The sequence below is a fragment of the Myxocyprinus asiaticus genome, chromosome 32 (assembly GCF_019703515.2).
Source record: "Myxocyprinus asiaticus isolate MX2 ecotype Aquarium Trade chromosome 32, UBuf_Myxa_2, whole genome shotgun sequence".
Lineage (NCBI taxonomy): Eukaryota > Metazoa > Chordata > Actinopteri > Cypriniformes > Catostomidae > Myxocyprinus > Myxocyprinus asiaticus.
In genome coordinates, this window is record NC_059375.1 from 29,663,766 (window position 1) to 29,686,851 (window position 23,086).

General features: G+C 37.7%; 1 protein-coding gene across 1 annotated transcript in view; it reads right to left on the reverse strand.

Moving 5' to 3' along the window:
* The window catches only part of LOC127423623 (attractin-like protein 1), a 165,667-nt gene that overhangs the window by 11,691 nt on the left and 130,890 nt on the right, over positions 1-23,086 (reverse strand). Inside the window, exon 28 of the mRNA XM_051668087.1 lies at positions 1,924-2,038. Within this exon, the coding sequence (XP_051524047.1) occupies positions 1,924-2,038 (115 nt within the window). The remainder of the gene's footprint in view (positions 1-1,923; positions 2,039-23,086) is intronic.

Consider the following 23,086-nt stretch of genomic DNA (forward strand, 5'->3'; position numbering starts at 1 on the left):
TGAAATATTCTTCTAAAAATTTTCATTCATGTTCTGCAGAAGGAAGAAAGTCACACACATCTGGGATGGCATGAGAGTTTTCATTTTTGGGTGAACTATCCCTTTGTCCTTACCAGACGACTGACTTTTCCCCTTTTTAAAAACGATTTCTCTGTACTGCATGTATAATAGTAATTAAAAAAATATGTTTTCTAAGCACTATTCATTCTTTTGTCTTGCTGTGCAGGTATGTCTGATATGCTTAATAGTGCCCCATTTATCCCAGGTTTATGATTCAAGTGAAGGACTATTAACAAGTTACTGTCATTCGCTCTCTTACATTTACATTGATTTATTTAGCAGATGCTTTTAGCAACTTACAGATGAGGAAAGTAACAACAAAAAGTAACAGTAATATTTAATATTTATTTGTATCATTTTAATATTTATTTATAATTTATTAATACAATAAGAAATATGAATTATAATAATAATTCATTAAGGCTGTCAATAGATTAAAACTTAATCGCAACTAATATTTTTAAGAGTTAACATACAGTTCCTTCTTTAGCAAAGAAAACAAAAAGTGTGGGGTTCAAAAATTCATTTGGACTGCACTCATTGTGAAATATAGGTGCAAATAAAGACAGCTAGATGTACATTTCAGAAACACAGCTCTTTACTTGTATCACTTGCAAAAAAACAGATTCTTAAACTGCATCGCAACGAACAGAAATGTAAATCAGCATTAAATACAAAAAAAATGTTACTTGGATGAACAGGCTGTTCTTTCATATGTAACAGATGTTTTAACACTTCTGTCCTCTGATTAACTTCTCATTAACATTTGTCCAAATTACAATAATTTTCTGATCATAATGCCTTAACGGCGTTAAACATATTTCAATAATTTCACATGCGTTAACACATTAACTTTGCCAGCCCTATAATTTTATTTTTCATTAATCCGAAATCGTACATGAAAAACTGAGGAGTCTCTAGCTAACATTATCAGGTTGACAACAATTAGAAATCAGTGTTTATTCATACTGTAGAATGAGACACCACTGCCCCCTACTGATCATGTACTATATGTCCTGCGTCACCTTTAACAGCGTGCACTACTGCGTGAATTTGCAGGATCTGTTTCTCTTTTTCAAGCATTTATAAAGGCCACATCTCTAAATACTCAGAAACAGGCTGACTACATTAAAGAGCACCTATTATGGTTTTTAAACGTGCCTAATTTTGTTTTAAAGGTCTCATACAATAGATTTACATGCATTCAAGGTCAAAAAACACTTTAATTTGCTCATATTTGCAGCACTACCTTTTTTCCCAGTGTCAAAAACGACTCGTTCAATGATCCGTTCTAAAGGATTCATTCTAAACTCCTCCTTTCAGAGAGCCTACTCTGCTCTGATTGGTCAGATGTCCCAGTCTGTTGTGATTGGTCTACCGCTTAGCAGCCAATGAAGACCAGAGGCGGGTTTTTTGTTACCAAATTACGTAGGTTAGTACAGGAAGTAAGTCTGGCATTACTAACGACTCGTTTCAGGTGTTCAGAATCGGTTCTTTCCTTTGGGAGTCAATAACTTCATTTGTCGTGCACTTTGATTTTTGAAACTTTGCAGACTTTTTTACATTCACAAACAGCCATACAACACATTACATGAAAGGTAATATTTGAAAAACCATAAGAGGTGCTCTTTAAAACATATGACACAGATATCCTCTTTATCTTGGAGAAGACATATAGGGATGAATCAATCAGACAGAACATATTGTGAAGTCTAAGTTCAAATCATTTCATAACCACTCACTTTCTTATTATTGCAAGTAATTTATGTTTGCATAATACTACTGTCAGCACCAACTTCCTTGGTTTTCCCAAGGTGAATGTAAAGTGGAAAGAGTTTAAAGACAATTTTGGGAGTTACTCACCTGACTGGCCGGGTGGAGGAATACCAGATGCCCCTCGTGGGAGGCACATTAGCACTGTGAGCACTGCTGCTTTCCCACCTGAACAGGGTTCAACAGCAACTGGTTTGGGAGGTCCCTGTGGATAGATCACAGGAGAGGAAATGTGTCATTTATAACAAGCCTTCTCCTGAACAGTGTATGTATATATATATATATATATATACATACATACATACACACACACACACACACACACACACACACACACACACACACACACACACACACACACACACACACGGTGTGGTTGTTTCAAGATACTTGTTGACCCCTCTCCAAACATAGCGCTTATGGTTGTGACCATAAAGCTCTATTTTGGTCTTATCACTCCAAATTACAGTGTGCCAGAAGCTGTGAGGAGTGTCAAGGTGTTGTCGGGCATTTTGTAACTGGGCTTTTTTGTGGCATTGGCTTCTTTCTGGCAACTCGACCATGCAGCTCATTTTTGTTCAAGTATCGTCATATTGTGCTCCTTGAAACAACCACACCGTATTTTTCCAGAGCAGCCTGTATTTCTCCTGAGGTTACCTGTGGGTTTTTCTTTGTATTTGGGAACAATTCTTCTGGCAGTTGTGGCTGAAATCTTTCTTGGTCTACCTGACCTTGGCTTGGTATCAAGAGATCCCCGAATTTTCCACTTCTTAATAAGTGACTGAACAGTACTGACTGGCATTTTCAAGGCTTTGGATATCTTTTTATATCCTTTTCCATCTTTATAAAGTTCCATTACCTTGTTACGCAGGTCTTTTGACAGTTCTTTTCTGCTCCCCATGGCTCAGTATCTAGCCTGCTCAGTGCATCCACGTGAAAGCTAACAAACTCATTGACTATTTATACACAGACACTAATTGCAATTTAAAAAGCCACAGGTGTGGGAAATTAACCTTTAATTGACATTTAAACCTGTGTGTGTCATCTTATGTGTCTGTAACAAGGCCAAACATTCAAGGGTATGTAAACTTTTGATCAGGGCCATTTGGGTGATTTCTGTTACCATTATGATTTAAAAAGGAGCCAAACAACTATGTGATAATAAATGGCTTCATATGATCACTATCCTTAAATAAAAGACAGTTTTTTGCATGATCAGTCATATTTTCAAAATCAATGCCAAAATTTCACAATTTCTGCCAGGGTATGCAAACTTTTGAGCACAACTGTGTGTGTGTGTGTGTGTGTGTGTGTGTGTGTGTGTGTGTGTGCGCAGGTTTTGCTATACTTGTGAGGACCAAGTATTGAGAATCAACCTGTTCTGTGAGGACATTTCTGGTTGTGAGGACCTTTTGTGTGGTCCTCACAAGGGAAATGACATATTAAATTATGTTTTTTTGAAAATGTAAAAATGCAAAAAGGTTTCTGTGAGGGTTAGGTTTAGGGGTAGTGTTAGGGGATAGAATCTATAGTTTGTACAGTATAAAAATCATTATGTCTATGGAGGGTCCTCACAAGTATAGCAAAAAAAAGTTTGGGAATCCCTGCTTTAAGTCATTACTTTCCACTAACCATTTTAATTTTTGATTGCATTTCTGATTTTATTTCACAATTCCATCTTTCATTTCTGACCACTGGTAGTATACAGTACACTATTTCTTTACTTAAGTCGTGAAGTCTTGCTGACATGCAATTGCATGTTGGGCAATTAACATGTTATGTTCATGATGATGCAGTGTGATTAGCAATCTTGGAGATAGGAAATGCTCCACAAATCACACAACTCCGCTCCGCTCCCCACTCCACAACACCCACATACTATGACAAAGGAAGGCATAAACATCCTCTCCACTGAACGGAGTATGCGTATGATGTTGTGTGTGTGGAACTGTCTTTTTAATATTCTCTCAGCTCATTAAGACACTCATCTCTGACCCTCCACACACACACTGACTCAGCTGGTGGCTAGAGTGGCTTTATTCACCATTTAAAGAGAGTGCCTCTTGAAGAGCCTTTCAAAAATCCTACTGTAAGATTACTGCCATTGGCACGTCATTAAAAATAAAGTCTTAATATCTTACTTTGGTTGCCAAAATGTACATTAAAAAAAAAAAAAAAAAAAAAAAAAAAGGTAGCAGACGGCAACAAATATTTGCCCTTTGTGACCCTAATAATCTGCATTAAACTACATGCGTTGAACCAACAACATCACCCCAAGGTACCTTTCTATGAAGCAGAACACTTTAATATGAACCTGGCTCCATCCCATCTAAATATAATTACAACAATTATCTGAGCGCACAGCATACATTTAAATAAGCTCCCTGTGGCTCTGGTACAATACACTTATAATGTATGCAGATCTTTCAAATTAAGCTAACTACATGTTTTAGTACCTGGATGACTGTGTCATCTTGTGTCATATCACTCAATGAAACACACCATCAAGTCAAAGATCTGTCTCTGTCTATTTCCTAATGCTCAGATCAACTTCTCAAAGCTTGAGCCCACCTAAGTTTTCGATTCTGGTTCCTAGATACTGTCTTGGGTCCTTCTTTTAATGAAAGTGTAAGAAATATTTTTAGGCAGTTATATTGTCCGCCAGGTGAAAATCTAAGTCTGATTGGTAGGAAAAGTAATTGCAGACCTCTACTCAAAAATGTGTGCTAAGTAAAGTCTAAGTAAAGCATGGCACAAGGAACCAAATGAAAGACAGAGTGACTCATAAAGCATGTAGCAGTTTAATATTTCTAAGTATAAGAAGGATGTGACTGATGATATAAAGAAAGCAAATACTTAATAGAAAAAACAAATAACCTCAAGAGACATCTGAGCAAAACGGGGAGCAAATGCATAAATATGCCAATGATTATTTAAAGTAATACAATTTCTGAAAAGGTTTTTGCTTTGCTAATAATATCATAAGAGATACTGGAGGTTGAACACTATTAAAAACTGTTATAAAAGGAAAGAATGCCCATAAATCTCTCTTACATTGAAAGAGAACTCATGGAACGTGATGGCACAGGCGTGGAGGGGCTTGTGAAAGGTCAAATTAAGCCTGCGCTGACAGTGATGTCCATCAAGCCCAGCAGACAGAGGCTGTTATCAGAGCAATATCTGTCTCTTTGAGAGGAAAAGAGGCCACTTGTGCTGCACTTAAAAAGTTCAAGGCTATTGTTTCTGAGTGACAGGGGGAGGTAGGGGGTGTCTAGCTTCCCTTCTAACTAACTCATTCCTGCGTGTGAAGAATATTGCTGTTTCTCCTCTTGATTTTCTCTCTCTCACACTGTGTAGCATTTCTTAACTAAAATCAGTCAGTAGTTTGTAGAGATCTTTCCTTTTGTACTCAGATCATCAGGACATGGGTGAGTTCATACTAGGTATGGGTCATGATGGTAGACTAGTTGACTAGACCACGAGTGGGGTTGACTAGTATAGCGTAGCATAATGCCATAAGTCATAGGTGCAAGGTTAAATTATAGAGAATTTAAGTATTATTAATAATTTTCATCTACTGATACACAAATCATGGCTAGTATTAACAGTGATTGTATCGGCTCATACTTCTACCGGGCGATTTTGAAAAAAGAAATGTATTTATTAAAACAAAAAATTTAACAAAAAATATTTCTAAATTCAAATTACCCTTCAAATGAAACAAAAATATAATAAAAATAATGAAGTGGTTAAAAAAATCATACCAAATCCAAAATTTTATCCAAAACTTTTCACCAACCCCTTTTTGCAGTGACTTAAAAATCACTCTACGACAACAGGTGTAAAAATACCAATACAAATTAGATCAAAATACAATTGTAAATATAAACATAATAAATAATAATAATAATAATAATAATAATAATAATAAAAACATGACCTATAGATAGTTTAACACAAATCTCATACATGTTTTTTTCATAAAACGGCAACAACAGTGATTGGACATAATTTGATGTTCCACTGATTGAGTTTTGACATGAACTTTATTACCATCTGCTTGTGGAATCTCCAAACTGCAAATGTGGGAACTGAATTTGGACTTCAGTTAAAATAGCAAATTGCGCTTTGCGGCACTTAATTAAAATACAGTTAGTGCTCTCACAAAAATTGGATAAGATGTGGTGCATGGTCTTTGTGCATAGAGTTGTGCTTTGTGCACTTACGAAAACAGAGCCCAGTATGTAGTCTAGGGCTGCCCCCGACCAAAGATTTTCCTAGTCGACTAGTAGTCGTTAGTTTAAGCCATTAGTTGACTAGTCGCACGTTTATGATATTAATTTAATTACTTAAATATATATATTTTGGGGGGCATCAGAAAATGGTTTGAGTTCCAGGGCTGAGAAAGAATGTTATAAGTAAAATCGCTAACACTGTTCTACATTACAGAGAAATACTAAACCGTAATAATGAGCCTTTAATATATATATATAAAGAACCATATCCCCGAATTTTTTCACATCTGGACAGTCCCAAAGCATATGTATCAAAGTGTCCACACATCCAGGACCACAAAAATTATAATACGGGTGGGGTACTAAACCCATAACATGTCGTATGCGTGTGGTTAGATATGCCCTGTGAATAACTTTAAAATGAGTGAATTGGTGGTTAGGGTTCGTGGACGCATGAAATGTATTATCCCACACTGCCTCCCATTCGATGTTTCTGTTAGAAGTGTTCAGATCCAATAACCAGGCTCTAGCTTTAGGGAAATTATCTGTATTAAGGTTTAAAAAGCAATGATAAAAATAAGAAACCGTTCCTGTGCTTGGTGCATTGCAAATCCAATTCACCACCGGGTGAGTTTGAAGATTTATACCCCAAGGTACCTTATGGGCCTTTAACACGGCACGTAATTAAAAATATAAATAAAGTATAATGCGAAATATTAAATCTTTCATTTAAATCATGAAAATCCAGGATAGATTCCTCTCCTTTTACGTAATTTAACGTTAGAATACCTTTTATAGCCCAGGATGGCTGCACAAAAGGTTGTCCGCCGGAAAGTAAATTCAAATTGTGCCAAATAGGAGTATGAGTGTGCCAAATAGTTTCTGATGGAAAACAGGCTTCTAGCTTTTGAAATATTTGGAGAGTATAGGAAAGTATAGGACCATAATATAATGAGCACTTCCTGTGTAAAAGGCCTGAAAATAAAAAATCTTGCAAACAAATTGGTGAAATGCGCTCTTTTTCTATTTGCTTCCATGAAGACTGTGAACAAGGATCAAACCATTTCATAACTGAGAGCAGGATAAAGGAATTTACTTCTTTGAAGAGTAGACCACTTAATGCGGGGACACTTTCCATTCCAAATATATTTTATCAGTAAAGAATCTAACTTTCAAATAATTTACTGGTGGGGGGAAGAGGAAGCATAGAGCTAATAAAATTAATGCAGGGCAGAATATTAATTTTTATTGTTGATAATCGGGCAGATGGTGATGAAGGCAGACACATCCATCTTTGAATATCAGACTCAACTTTTCCATAAATTGACGTATAATTAACTTTTGAAATGAGGGGTAAGGTGGGTCTCAGCTCAATCCCTAAGTATTTGACTTGTGTTGATATCTGAATATTTTTTGGAATAGAGAAATTAAAACCATCTCAATTAAGAGGCATCAAAATGGTTTTAGAATGATTAATTTTAAATCCAGATAGTGTGCCAAATTCATCTATGATATGGAGGGCATTAGGAAGTGAGCGTTTTAGATCAGATAAAAATAATAAGGTATCATCCGCATATAGAGAGATAGAATGGCTTGATGAGCCTAACTGAATCGGGGTAACAAGTTTACACTGTCTAACGTACTGCGCTAGAGGTTCTATTGATAAACTGAACATGAGGGGGGAAAGTGGACACCCCTGTCTCATGCCTCTACAAATATTAAAAGTGTCCGAGATTATTTCACCCGTAGATACCCTGGCCATGGAATTAGTGTATAGAGTTTGTATCATTCTAATAAACTGGTCCCCAAAAGTGAACTTTCAACGTATACCATAAATATCTCCATTCCAGCCGATCAAAGGCTTTTTCAGCATCAATAAATAGGAGGCCGCTGGGTGTTTCTAATTTCCCGGATTCAGCAGTGATATGTAACACTCGACGAACATTGTCTGAAGCCAAACGTCCCATAATAAAACCTGATTGATCTGGATCCATTAATTTATGTATCACTGAGAGTAGACGTCTGGCAATAACTTTAGCATAAATTTTTACATCGTCGTTAATCAAGGAGATGGGCCTGTAATTAGCACAGTCCGAATGATCTTTGCTGGGTTTAGGTAAAACCGTAATTAGAGCTGTATTGAGATCTTTGTGAAAACTGGCTTTGAATATAGCCTCATTTATAGTGCGTAGCCAAATGTGGCCTAGTAGATCCCACAGTGCCAGGTATAAATCTATTGGGAGGCCATCAATTCCTGGGGACTTTATTTGAACATAACACTGCATTGTGTAGTTCTCCTTAAGTAATTTCAGAGTCAAGGCTGTCAGCTTCCTCCTTTGAAAGTATGTTTAAGTTCAACTGCTCGAAAAGCTTTTTTAACTGGTCAGTACTGGGTTGCATTTCTGAGGTATATAATTTTTCAAAAAATGACATGAATGTTTTGTTGATTTCTGTGGGATGTGAGGTGAGACCACTTTTTGAACTTGAACTTTTGATCGCATGGATGTTAAAACGTCGCTCATGTTTTTTTTAAAAGTAAGCGCAAGGAGTCGGCTCGGTCTGCTTCCATCTATGTAATATTTATGTTTTGTAATATGCATTAAATATTCTTCTCATCTTCGAAGCAAATCATTAAGTGCAGCTCGTTCCACCTTTAATTTTTGTTGTGTAACACTGGAAAATTGATGACCCAATTCCTTTTCTAGTTCCCCACATCTTTTCTCTAATACAGATAGTTGTTCAAGATAGTCCTTTTTAAGTCTAGCAGAAAAGGAGATAGCATTGTTCCTTAAAAAACCCTTGATGGACGCCCATAACATATCTTGACTGGAAACAGAGTCCTGGTTTAATCTGATAAATTCAATCAGTCCTGCTCTCAGTTGAGAAAGAAAGTCTTCATTTTGCAACAAAAAAGTATTAAATCTCCATCTGGATGGTTTACAGGGTGTATTAATCTGAAGATGTGCTAATACTGCATTATGATCAGAAACACTTTGTGGTAAAAAATCAATATTGATTAGACCTGAAAGTAGCGATGAAGAAAGTAAAATATAATAAATTCTCGAGAATGATTTGTGATTTGGGGAGAAATAGGTGTACACCTTAGCTGTTGGATTATGTAGTCGCCAAGAATCACACACATCTAGATCTTTAGTGAATAATCTCAGCTCTGTAGAAGACTGAGATTGCGTTACTGAAACCGAAGGGTTGGAATGGTCCAAAACTGAGTCAAGCACGGCATTCATGTCGGATCCAATGATAACTGAGTAGCCCTGGAGAGATAGTAGGGTTTTCAAAACATTTGGAAAAAAGGAGGCATCATATACATTTGGAGCATATATATTGACAAATGCAAACGTTTTTCCATCTATTAAAGTACAGCAATATGCAACTCTACCACCATTATCCGAACCTGTGTGTTCAATAATAAAGTTAGAGTTACGTTTGAATAGAACTGACACCCCCTTCTTAGATTTACAACTTGATGATACTATGGAAATATAACGCCTGTTTTGCAGTCTTTGGGCATCCATGGTGGTAAGGTAGGTTTCTTGAAGAAACGCTACATCAATCTTTTTTCTGTGTAAAAGATCCAGAACCCATGTACATCTGATGGGAGAGTTTAACCCCCTGCCGTTTAAAGACAGCGTGTTTAATCTAACCATAGTCTGTAGTGACAGAGCTCATGCAGTATAACATGTAATGTTTAGAGCAGGTTATTAAGCATACCATTAAAGTTTTCACAGCTATAAGCACAAACAAAAGCAAAGATAGTCTTGAGTGCTTTATGCGCCTAAGCGCCCCATCCCTCTCCCATATCCCCCCTCTAGCAAATGTCTGTGGTGATCGCGAGCCAATGTCTAAACACTATTCACCTTATTAGCCCCCTATGAATTTAACAAATTGAGGAAATAAAATTATAAATTGAATATTTCCAAACACCGAAAAACAATCTGAAATGCAACGATTTTCATAATGGCAACCAGATTTAAACTAAGAACTGTGGCCTGACTTTTCTAAGCAAACAGACATACAATAGTTAAATAAGACCTTTACATATAACAGTCTAACAACCTGCACATGAAAATTGTTTAAAGGAGATTAAAAACAAAATGCAGTTGAATATAAATAAAATACTAGATACCATTTCACTTTGGTGAACTGAAACACGTGTACGCTGAAAAAGACTTTGGTCCATGTATTGCACAGGTTTGTCAGCAAAAGCATTACATGTCTCTTTAGTCGGCCTCCTCCATTGCCTCCTGAACCAGGAAGTTTAAGGCTTTACGAACAGCGGGTACCGTTGTGGCATCAAGACCCTTGAGATATTTTTCCGCGTCCTCCGGAGATTCGAACGAGTATTTCTGACCCTTATGGGTGACTCTCAGTGATGCTGGGTAGATCAGGAAAGTTTCAGCGCCTTCCTGATGAAGCTTGAATCTTACAGCCAAGAACGCCTTCCTCTTTTGTGCTGTCTCATGACTGTAATCAGCAAAGAATTCCAGGCGCACTCCACCGGGCAGAGTGGGTTTTGCTTTCCGGGCTCCTTGAAGGATGGCTTGCCTGTCAGGATATCGGAGGAGCCGGAATATCAACGATCGTGGTTTAGGTGAGTTGAAGTTCGAGTATACTTGATGAGCTCTATCGATCTTGATCATGCTTGGGTGCGCCGAAAGATCGGGGATCCATTTAGGTAGCATTTTCTGTAGAAAGCCGACACTTCCATTCCTGTTGGTAGATTAACCAGGCGGACATTGTTACAACGTGACCGGTCTTCGAGGTCATTGCATTTTCGCTGCATCTGTTCAAGCTGAGACAGGCAGAAGTTCGTATCCTTTTTTGTTTTGCGTAAACTGCCTTGGAGATTGTCCACTTTCGTTGTGATCGACACCATACTTTTACTCAGATAATCCATTTCTTCTTTCAGAGATCGAAGAACAGCGCTGTTTTCTTTAATACAGTCATTGAAGGGATTTAGGGCCGACTTTATTTCCTCCGTCAACATGCGGGAAACCATTTCGCGCATGGCCTCCTGTTATGCTTCGATTGCTAGGCTAACAATCGAGGCTACGTCGTCCTCGAGCATTTTGAGGCATTTGCAGCCCGAAGCTGATTTTTGGGGAGACATCGATTTTTTACTAGTTGCCATTCTTGCAATAGAAGTGTTCGGTTGTTAAAGACGACGTTATCTTTCCTCGAAGTAAAAAAAAAAATATCTTCAATTAGGAGATTTTAGTCAGGAGCCTAGTGCTGTGCAGCCATCTTGCAATATAAATTTTACAAGTGCACATGCGAAGCGAGCCGCAGCGACACCGGCAAAAGTGGTAATGATTCTGAATATGTCGGAAAAACCAGCAAGGAGACCGTCTGAACATTTTGTTAGTTTATAGAGAGAAATGCACATTAGGGTTGTGCCGACAGACGATGATCTCAGGGATCGACGATGGTCAGAGTGATTGCCAATAGCTGATGCCGTTGACGATGTCAAGACGATATTTGGCTCATTTTCCAATTAATGTATTAAAATTATTATTAATATTAGGCTATTATTATTATTATCAAATTAATATTACAAATTATTTTCCCGTAGACACACAGACACGCGCTTGAAGAAACACTATTATATTATTAAGAACAGATGACAGAAAAGCCATCTATGCGCATGTCTGACACGCTGTTTGTACAGAGGCGTGCAGTCTTGTGGAACACGCGCATGTAAAAGGTTCTCTATTTCTTTGTTTCTGCTTTTTTTTTTTTTTGTTGCAAGAATAGTATCATCTATGAGTGCTGCATATGACCTCAGACAGTCTCAGCTCAGGAGGTGCTTTGAGTTCAGTTCGCTTTATTTCCACAGAGCAGTTCATTGTGACCACGACTCTGCAGCCTATAAATCTGTGATTAAAACATAAAATAATGCAAAAACACATTCACCTCGAACCATGATTTATATTTCAGTGATTATTATCATCATTATAATTATTATGTTTACATTTATAATTGTTTTTATGTCTTTATTTGTGTAAGTAATTTTCCACCTGCATGTTTAGACGGATACTTACCAGAAGGTACAGAATTTGTGAAATTTTGGCATTGATTTGAATTTGAAAATATGACTGATCATGCAAAAAAAACTGTCTTTTATTTAAGGATAGTGATCATATGAACCCATTTATTATCACATAGTTGTTTGGCTCCTTTTTAAATCATAATGATAACAGAAATCACCCAAATGGCCCTGATCAAAAGTTTTACATACCCTTGAATGTTTGGCCTTGTTACAGACACACCAGGTGGCACACACAGGTTTAAATGGCAATTAAAGGTTAATTTCCCACACCTGTGGCTTTTTAAATTGCAATTAGTGTCTGTGTATAAATAGTCAATGAGTTTGTTAGCTCTCACGTGGATGCACCGTGCAGGCTAGATACTGAGCCATGGGGAGCAGAAAAGAACTGTCAAAAGACCTGCGTAACAAGGTAATGGAACTTTATAAAGATGGGAAAGGTTATAAAAAGATATCCAAAGCCTTGAAAATGCCAGTCAGTACTGTTCAATCACTTATTAAGAAGTGGAAAATTCGGGGATCTCTTGATACCAAGAAGAACTGTTCGGAATACAAAGAAAAACCCACAGGTAACCTCAGGAGAAATACAGGCTGCTCTGGTAAAATACGGTGTGGTTGTTTCAAGGAGCACAATACGACGATACTTGAACAAAAATGAGCTGCATAGTCGAGTTGCCAGAAAGAAGCCTTTACTGCGCCAATACCACAAAAAAGCCCAGATACAATATGCCCGACAACACCTTGACACACCTTGACAAGCTTCTGGCACACTGTAATTTGGAGTGACGAGACCAAAATAGAGCTTTATGGTCACAACCATAAGCGCTATGTTTGTAGAGGGGTCAACAAGGCCTATAGTGAAAACAATACCATCCCCACTCTAAAGGCACTGGGAATCTTTTGAAAATTGATGGCAAGATGAATGCAGCATGTTATCAGAAAATACTGGCAGACAATTTGCATTCTTCTGCACGAAAGCTGAGCATGGGATGCTCTTGGACTTTCCAGCACGACAATGACCCTAAGCACAAGGCCAAGCTGACCTTCCAGTGGTTACAGCAGAAAAAGTTGAAGGTTCTGGAGTGGCCATCACAATCTCCTGACCTTAATATCATCAAGCCACTCTGGGGAGATCTCCAATGTGTGATTCATGCAAGACGACCAAAGACTTTGCATGACCTGGAGACATTTTGCCAAGACGAATGGGCAGCTATACCACCTGCAAGAATTTGGGGCCTCATAGACAATTATTACAAAAGACTGCATACTGTCATTGATGCTAAAGGGGGCAATACACAGTATTAAGAACTAAGGGTATGCAGCCTTTTGAACAGGAGTCATTTCATTTTTTTCTTTGTTGCCATTTTTTGTTTTATGATTGTGCCATTCTGTTATAACCTACAGTTGAATATGAATCCCATAAGAAATAAAAGAAATGTGTTAACTTTGATTCCTCAGCCGGGGGTTGCCGATGTAATTAGATATTGTGATATACAGTATAATAAATATATATATATATATATCCAAAACGAACTGTTGGATATATATATATATATATATATATATCCAACAGTTCGTTTTGATCCTCGAATCTGATTGGACGAGAGACATTACACGAGTACTGATGGTCTCACATTACTGTGTGTATCTATCCGCTTGTGTTCAGGCCGTTCTAAACTAAAGTGTAAGAGCAGTGCAGATGTGTTAAGAACCATCTGTCTATTTACATGTAATTATATGACATTACATATTTTAGCCAGCAGGTGGAGGCAAAATACCATTTTTGTGTGTGATATGAGCCAGTTGAGTGAATCCGCGTCAGTCAGTGTTTACATACAACAGCTCTATGTGATCGCTCGAATTACTACTACACTACTAAAGCTAGGAAACGGCTTTAAATGAACAACTTCAGCATTACGGCTCATCACAGTTGAGAGACACAACAGACTGATTAATTACACAAACTCAAGGCGCTTACCTCTTGCCAGACTTTCCACATTGGAGAGGACGTGCTGTTTAAAATGGCGGAGGACATTGCGGTTTCTATATTGAAAGACGTTTGTGCACCGGCTACCGTGAAATAGGGAGAAATACCCTCACTTGGATGGCTATTTTTCCACTGAGAAAGCAGATCTTCAGAAAGCTGACAGCATCTCTGCTTGGGAGTGGCAACAGGTGATGGCACACACACCAACACTCTCTCTCTCTCTCTCTCTCTCACACACACACACACACACACACACACACCCTTGTTTATCCAATAACTTGGTAGAAACAGCACAAGCCGTGATACTATTTCTGAAGTGACATTTTTGAATTACTAATGAAGGCTTGGACACATCATTTGGTCTGAACCAGCAATGGCAGATTCTGATCCATCGTGTAAGAGAGTAGTTCCATGCAAATGTACTTGTTCATTGAACTGTTATATATAAGCAATATCACACTCGCAATTGTGCTATTGCTATATTGCTTAAATATCGTGAAGGAGGGAACAGAACAAATTTATTCACACACGATGTATCTTCCCGGACAACAAAATACCCGAGCGGTAGAGAATGCACAGATGAAGTAGGTTAGTTTCCAAAGAGATGTTGCCCTTCACAACTGTTGTAAAGCCATCTTTCAAAAAGTTGAACAACACACATTTTAATTGCACAATTTTTTTCCAGTTTAATTTGAATTTTTAATTAAAATAAATGCAAAAATAAAGTTCAAAGTTTGAAATCAAGGTGTCTTGCTTTATTGTGTATGCTTAACCCTAACCCTGCTCAATGAAAATTACCCCATAGTACCACCTAGCATCCAACCAGCAGTAATACCAGTGACCGTCGGTTTCCTGTGGAGTTCTTTTTTTTTCTGCGACGAACTGACCAATCAAAACTTGGTTGACCAAGACTCTTCTCATCGACTAACATTTGGTCGACTATTACGGGGCAGCTCTAACGTAGTCACATTCCTTGTTTACACAAGTGGTTTGTATTTATAGTATCCATCAGCATGTCAAAAAAATTATTTTCCATTTTATTCAGACTCCAGGGGAGAAGTCTCAAATCCACCAAATTACACCCTATTTGTCATAAGTGATAGACAGCACGAACAGTGTCCACTGATGGTTGACAGCTGTCTCAAGACTGTTCAATCTGCCCTTCATACGCAAGTGCATCCTCTCTTAACTGACACAATAAACCTTTTTATTTCTGGCAAAACCCACCGATCAAGTGATTCATGCTAAATATCGCACTTAATTACATGTCTCCATTTTCAAACCTACACTTATGTATCCATTTCTGGCCACTTCCAGAAAGGTAGCTAAGTAGTTATGCATAATATAGAGATTCATTTCAATTTCACACCCAAACATCATTTAACAAAAGACTCTTGCAAGGAGAAAAGGGGTGACCACTTCTGCAGACATGAAAGACATTTTCAACTTAAATAAATGAGAAAAGCTTCATCTTAAAAGATTTGTAATACATGACTCATTTTAATGTTCTTTTTCTGTCTGTTTGGTGGTGGGGGTCGGGCATCTTTTAATATACTAGATTGACAATTCCCTTTCAAGAAAAAAATATCTAATATTTTAATGACAGGACATAGTGTAAAATGTTGTCCATGAGGCATCTTACCACATTAGATCATGGATCAGATCCATGATCCATGGATCAAATACTTGTACTGAATCGTATATCACAATTTTAAGGATGTGCGTCAACATAAGGCCTAGGTAGTAAAGCTATATAAATATGAATGTTCAGTATGAATGTTAAATGAATATGAACTTTTATTCATGTACAGGGAACAAAATTTTTCAGGAATATTCCACTGTGAACATCATAACAGTTGCCCTAGGAAACTGCCATCACTGGACTAAAAGACTAGACCTGTGGCCAGTTGAAATGGCTCATATTAGAGACCCTAAAGAAACCTGCTACGTTAATTTACTTATGTCAACTATAAAACTGATAATTCTGACTCTAAATTCTGATGTGCCATGTTCCAAGCCATGGAACCACCATTTCGCTTGGTGAAGCTAGTGGCATATAAATTACAAGGAAAATTACTGAAGAATTACTGTACAGTAAGCCATGAGAGGTGGGTCTTTGACTCTGACATCACTGTAAACCGTCTTTCCAGTGTCTGGCATTTCTCCTTTTAAAAACGAGAAGGCGTAGACAAAAACACAATTGTCTTCAGCATTCAAGAGTCTGTCTGTAGCTAAAATTAACGTGTTCTTAAGAGGATAGTTTACCCAAAAATGAAATTCTGTGATTATTGTTGTTTCAAACCCGTTTGACTTTTGCTGCCATGGAAAAATCCTCCCTATAGAACTTCTACAACACATCCATCCTATAAAATCTGTCACACAATGCACCTAGAAGGTTCTCATTAGTCTGTTATGGGTTTGTGGGTCCATGTATTCAACAAATAAACCCTCTAACGAGACCTTCATTCTAGCCAACAACTCCAAACGATCAGACAAATCCATTTTCATGCATTTACTCTCATCCTTTATGGTTTCGAATTCAGTGATATTTGTCTCATTCACATTAGCCTTGCTCCACACAGATTAGAGTAATCCAATTGCAGGCCATTTAGAGAGTATTGCCATGACACAGCTAATGAATAACGATAAAGTTTAGAGACCTACGAGCAAGCTAAGCTAACGTTTGTTTGCAAAATGAGATTACAGTGTATTCCATTACGGCACACATTCTGCAAAGATGCTTTGGGGAAAGTAATTTAACAGTGAGGTTTTCATGTTATATGAATAATACACAAACAGGTTTTTAGGGGTGTTTGCTAATGCAAGCGAACATCACTATTAATATTGCTCATACTTGGCGTCAGGGATTTGAATAAACCCCTAACTCCAAGTATTAAACTTTGGCATGTAATTCATCATGCATAGTTTTTGCTACGAATAGAAATGATACCTCAAATTACATTTCTAAGTGATTGGGTGTGGAATTTCTGCCTGCAAGACAAAGACCTCCCAAGCAATATCAAGGGACCAGAACATCATATAGACTTGGATGTGCCCTTATTTGACTTGGCCCAGTAAGTAACAGTCTATCAATGACCTAGCAACCACTCAGAACACCTTAGGAAAATAAACTAGAAAATAACCCTAGAAACAGCCCTAGAAAATGCACTGTTGTCAAGCCAACTGCAACATTGTGGCGGTGAGTTTTGCAAAGGCAAGCACCACTCACATTAACTTTAGAAACATTTTCTTTAGAAAATGTACAAATCTATTTATTCTAAACATTTCATATTTTAGATTTTTAGATCCCACCACTGTTCACAGTGATAGGCCTGACCATGAATAAACTTTAAAATAAAACTTTAAAACATAATTAAATCTCTCACATTTGAACTTGTAAGTACAGGACAATGCAAACAAATAGTGTTAATTTAAATCTTGGGGCCAGAAAGTTTCTTGCACGTTTCCCTCTAAATGCCTCTAAAAGACATACAGCCCTGCTGACTTGCACCTAATTGAGGGCCAACTCTATTCCGCTCCACAGCATTGACTAAGCTGATGAATTCAGCTCAGCAGCAGTGAGCCAGATCCTAATTAGACACAGAGACAAACAGGCTGATGAGAGACGCTTTATGGGCCATGTCTTCATCTCTCGACAATGTGTGCAATGCTTTCTATTTACTTGATTTATCCTGTACATCATCCAATATTTCATTCACTAGTTTTCCACCCTGAATCCTTTTATTCGTTAATGCAGCAACTTGCCGAATATCTGGCACGGTTGGGTCTTTTAATTACCTCAATCTATCCTTCGTTTCACTTTCTTCATTATTATTATGCTTTCTTTATTCCATCCGTCTCTAATTTCCTCTGTTTCTCTCTTTGCACAATCAAAAATATGTATTGCAGTAACTGGCTGCTGCCGAAGATGAAGTCAATAACTACTGATGCCACGAGTATTAAGCAGAGAATGGGAATGGAAACACAAACAAAGCCATAAACCAACAGGGCAAACCTCTTCATCTATATGTTTCTCCAGCTCTTAACAGCCTGCGGAGCATCTCATTTGCATGGCTAACAGGAGCATTCGCAGAGACAGGGAGCATGAGCGCTAGTCTGTAGATAAAAGCTCACTACTGTGCGGCTACATACACAATATAATTTAAACGTCCCTCTCTCTGTTGCCTGGTGATAGCCTCCATCCATCATACTCTGCAACTGTTAACAGGCCCATATGTTGCGCGCTGGCCATGGTGGTGGAGCAGCATCTGTGTCATCTGCACCATTCTAAATGGGCTGTCTTCACATTGGCTCTATAACGCACTTCTGTTGACCTAAACACACAATTCTTTCTCCAGTCCAGTCAAGGCCAACACAGACCAGCCCAGTTCAATGCACAGCCAGAGCAGTCTTTACATGACCTATGATGGATGCTGGCTAACCTTGCCAGGGAATGAAAAAATGAGCTGCTCTCACTACAGAAATCAACCCCACGTAACAGCTTGACAAGCACAGATTCTTTCCAGTGTTGACGAATTTCCTATTGAAACTGGAAGTTTGGGAGGAACAAATCACAGGCTCATCCCTTTTTTGCAAATAGCCAATAGGCTTTAGTTACATTACAGCCATGACCCATGATTTGGTACCTTATAGTAGGTTACAGGTGGCATTAGCGGGAGGGACATTCGAATTTCTAGACAATATTTGATTGGACAAAATCTATGTAGTGCATGATGAGTCATTCATATTTTTGGTCTGTTTGACTGTAAATTCTAAAATTAATAATAATAATTTGTTAATCTCTGTTTTAGTGCTTTTCTGATGCAATTGAAACTTTGTAATGCAGCACTTTTCGTGTTACTGTCTCCTTAAGATGAATCGCTTATGTTGTATCCTTCCTAATTTTGTAGGTCTCTTTGGATAAAAGCATCTGCTAAATGAATACATGTAAAATGTAAATGCGTATATCTGCTAAAGGCTTGTTTTGACAATTTATAGAAGTACACTAGCATAAAGATGTCTTCACAGCTATTAGACATGGTTTTCAAGCCACAAAACTTCAAATTAAATTTGTATGGGGTCTTTAAAAAGGCCTTTTACATGAGCTGTGGCCTAGTGGTTAGCTCACATGACCATCACACACATTGAGCTGTGGCACTTGTGGTAAAATGTTGATTACAACAAAAGCCATTTCATCCCTCCTTTTCTTTAAAAAAGCAAAAAAAAAAAAAGCACAAAAAAAAGAGCTGTAATGTTTAAATCGTTTTTAAGTTCATTTTAGGGTTTAAGGTGTTACGCCATCATGGAAATAAACTTGTAAAATTGGATATAACTTTACAAAGAAATTATTTATGTCACTAAAATCATGTTAACACGCATATCGTTTACATCTTGTGTCTATACTTTTGAAACACTGAGTATTTTAACGTTTACAGATTGGCCCCATTCACTTCCACTGTAATTGAATCACTGTAATCCAGAGCAGTGTTAGGTAAATTACTTAAAAATAGTAATCCACAAAAAATTACTAATTAAAATTAAAAAGTAAAATTGTAATCAGATTACTTTACTAATTACTTAATTGAAAAATTAATCACATTACTAATTACTTTACTTTTAAGGTACTTTCTAAAACACTTTTCCGCTCAACAAATTCAAAATAATGTCTATATATCTTTCTTGTTCATATAGGAAAACCATACTTTTTAACATCTAAAAATTTTATTTGTACGCTATTTTACATTAAAACTACATGTATCATCTTTATATATATATATATATATATATATATATATACAGGTGCATCTCAATAAATTAGAATGTCGTGGAAAAGTTTATTTATTTCAGTAATTCAACTCAAATTGTGAAACTCGTATATTAAATAAATTCAATGCACACAGATTGAAGTAGTTTAAGTCTTTGGTTCTTTTAATTGTGATGATTTTGGCTCACATTTAACAAAAACCCACCAATTCACTATCTCAAAAAATTAGAATACATCATAAGACCAATAAAAAAAAACATTTTTAGTGAATTGTTGGCCTTATGGAAAGTATGTTCATTTACTGTATATGTACTCAATACTTGGTAGGGGCTCCTTTTTGCTTTAATTACTGCCTCAATTCGGCGTGGCATGGAGGTGATCAGTTTGTGGCTCTGCTGAGGTGGTATGGAAGCCCAGGTTTCTTTGAAAGTGGCCTTCAGCTCATCTGTATTTTTTGGTCTCTTGTTTCTCATTTTCCTCTTGACAATACCCCATAGATTCTCTATGGGGTTCAGGTCTGGTGAGTTTGCTGGCCAGTCAAGCACACCAACACCATGGTCATTTAACCAACTTTTGGTGCTTTTGGCAGTGTGGGCAGGTGCCAAATCCTGCTGGAAAATGAAATCAGCATCTTTAAAAAGCTGGTCAGCAGAAGGAAGCATGAAGTGCTCCAAAATTTCTTGGTAAACGGGTGCAGTGACTTTGGTTTTCAAAAAACACAATGGACCAACACCAGCAGATGACATTGCACCCCAAATCATCACAGACTGTGGAAACTTAACACTGGACTTCAAGCAACTTGGGCTATGAGCTTCTCCACCCTTCCTCCAGACTCTAGGACCTTGGTTTCCAAATGAAATACAAAACTTGCTCTCATCTGAAAAGAGGACTTTGGACCACTGGGCAACAGTCCAGTTCTTCTCCTTAGCCCAGGTAAGACGCCTCTGATGTTGTCTGTGGTTCAGGAGTGGCTTAACAAGAGGAATACGACAACTGTAGCCAAATTCCTTGACACGTCTGTGTGTGGTGGCTCTTGATGCCTTGACCCCAGCCTCAGTCCATTCCTTGTGAAGTTCACCCAAATTCTTGAATCGATTTTGCTTGACAATCCTCATAAGGCTGCGGTTCTCTCGGTTGGTTGTGCATCTTTTTCTTCCACACTTTTTCCTTCCACTCAACTTTCTGTTAACATGCTTGGATACAGCACTCTGTGGCAATGAATGTTTGTGGCTTACCCTCCTTGTGAAGGGTGTCAATGATTGTCTTCTGGACAACTGTCAGATCAGCAGTCTTCCCCATGATTGTGTAGCCTAGTGAACCAAACTGACAGACCATTTTGAAGGCTCAGGAAACCTTTGCAGGTGTTTTGAGTTGATTAGCTGATTGGCATGTCACCATATTCTAATTTTTTGAGATAGTGAATTGGTGGGTTTTTGTTAAATGTGAGCCAAAATCATCACAATTAAAAGAACCAAAGACTTAAACTACTTCAGTCTGTGTGCATTGAATTTATTTAATACAGGAGTTTCACAATTTGAGTTGAATTACTGAAATAAATGAACTTTTCCACGACATTCTAATTTATTGAGATGCACCTGTATATATATATATATATATATATATATATATACACACACACACACACACACACACACACACAAATTTAATTACATTTTACGGTACCTACAGTCTTTTACTATTAAAATGACGGACATTTTTTACAGTGTACACACAAGTCAATCACTCAGCACCTCACATTTCTCCTTCACAATGACTCGTTACAGGGCCATAATTCATGTATTCTACATAGATAATATATTAGAAATAAGCATAACCGTATTATGTACTTAAAAGTAATTAAATTAATTGAAAGTCTGTAACTGTAATCTGATTACAAGAATTTTAAATGTAACGCATTACACTAATAGACAAATGCTGTCTATTGAGCTTAACTTGTCTTGAACCCAGGATATTCAGCTACAGGCGCACATTACTGTTTTGAACAGCAGTCTGGATTGTCCTCTTTTATTATTAGCAGGTTATGCTAAACAATTCAACGGCACCAGATGCTGTTTAATTAACCTTTATAGAACAGAATTGCTCTCATTTCCCTTCTTTCACCTTCAGCTGCTGCCAGATCCCAGCAAAGTGAAGTCAACATCTGGATCTGCCTCAATAGTCTCCAAGAAGTGTCAATGTTGATCACTCAGCACATGATGAAGGCTGGTGGAGAACAACATGAGGGGACACATATGCCAAAAGACTAAATAAAACAGCAGGCAGACGCTTAAGAATTTCAGACCAAGATGTCCTCAAGAGCTAAGAAATAAACAAAGGAAGCACTTGCTCAGGAGGGAGGCATCTAAAAGAAAAGCTCAAATTCACTATGGACATTAGTGTACAAAAGTGTTTAGAAACCCTAATGAGCATTTTTGGGCCTTTATGTGTTTCATTACGCATTCGAGGGCTAAGCTCTATATCTTGAATACAAGCTTGAAATGCTATTGTATTCAAAGCTTTGAGGGAATGAGTTGAGATAGATGTCTTTGAGAGGTGATGCTTATAGTGAGTCTCCTGAGGTGAACCTATGTGTCTATGGCAGCTTTTTGGAAGATCTGCACTGCTAGTGGAAATCGAGCCTCTATGAGGCTGAGAAGAGAACAGCAGGAATCTTGTCTGAAAAGATTCAGGTGACAGAACTTCCAGAGTGATGAAACACATCACAAAGCACAGGAACAGTAATTTCTCAAAACTTCATCAGCTAAATGAAATTCAAAGCATCTCCACAGAAGAACTTTTGAGCTAATAGACTTTCTTACCATGCAGAACATTAAGAGAAAGAACACGATACTGAAGCCGAATTCGCAGGTACTATCTGAAGCCAAAATGTTCACTATAAAAACAAATTCTGTTAACAAAGCTCTTATTCTCAACAAATGGCTTGTGGACGCAATTTCGCAGGACTTAAGTGGTTATTCTCACAAGGCTGGCTCCCCGTATATGAGAGACGCGCACTTAAGAGTGAAGCTGAAGTTTGTGTAAAAAGAACACAAATGTTAAACAGTGTTCAGATGGAGGATTGACGAGTATGTTGTTTTGTGCTCTTTTCATCTGTGCCGTGTCATCCAACAGCCCATAATATTCGCCGAGCACCACTCCACTCTGCAATAATGGATTCTAGAGAGGCACATCAAGTGCGTTTT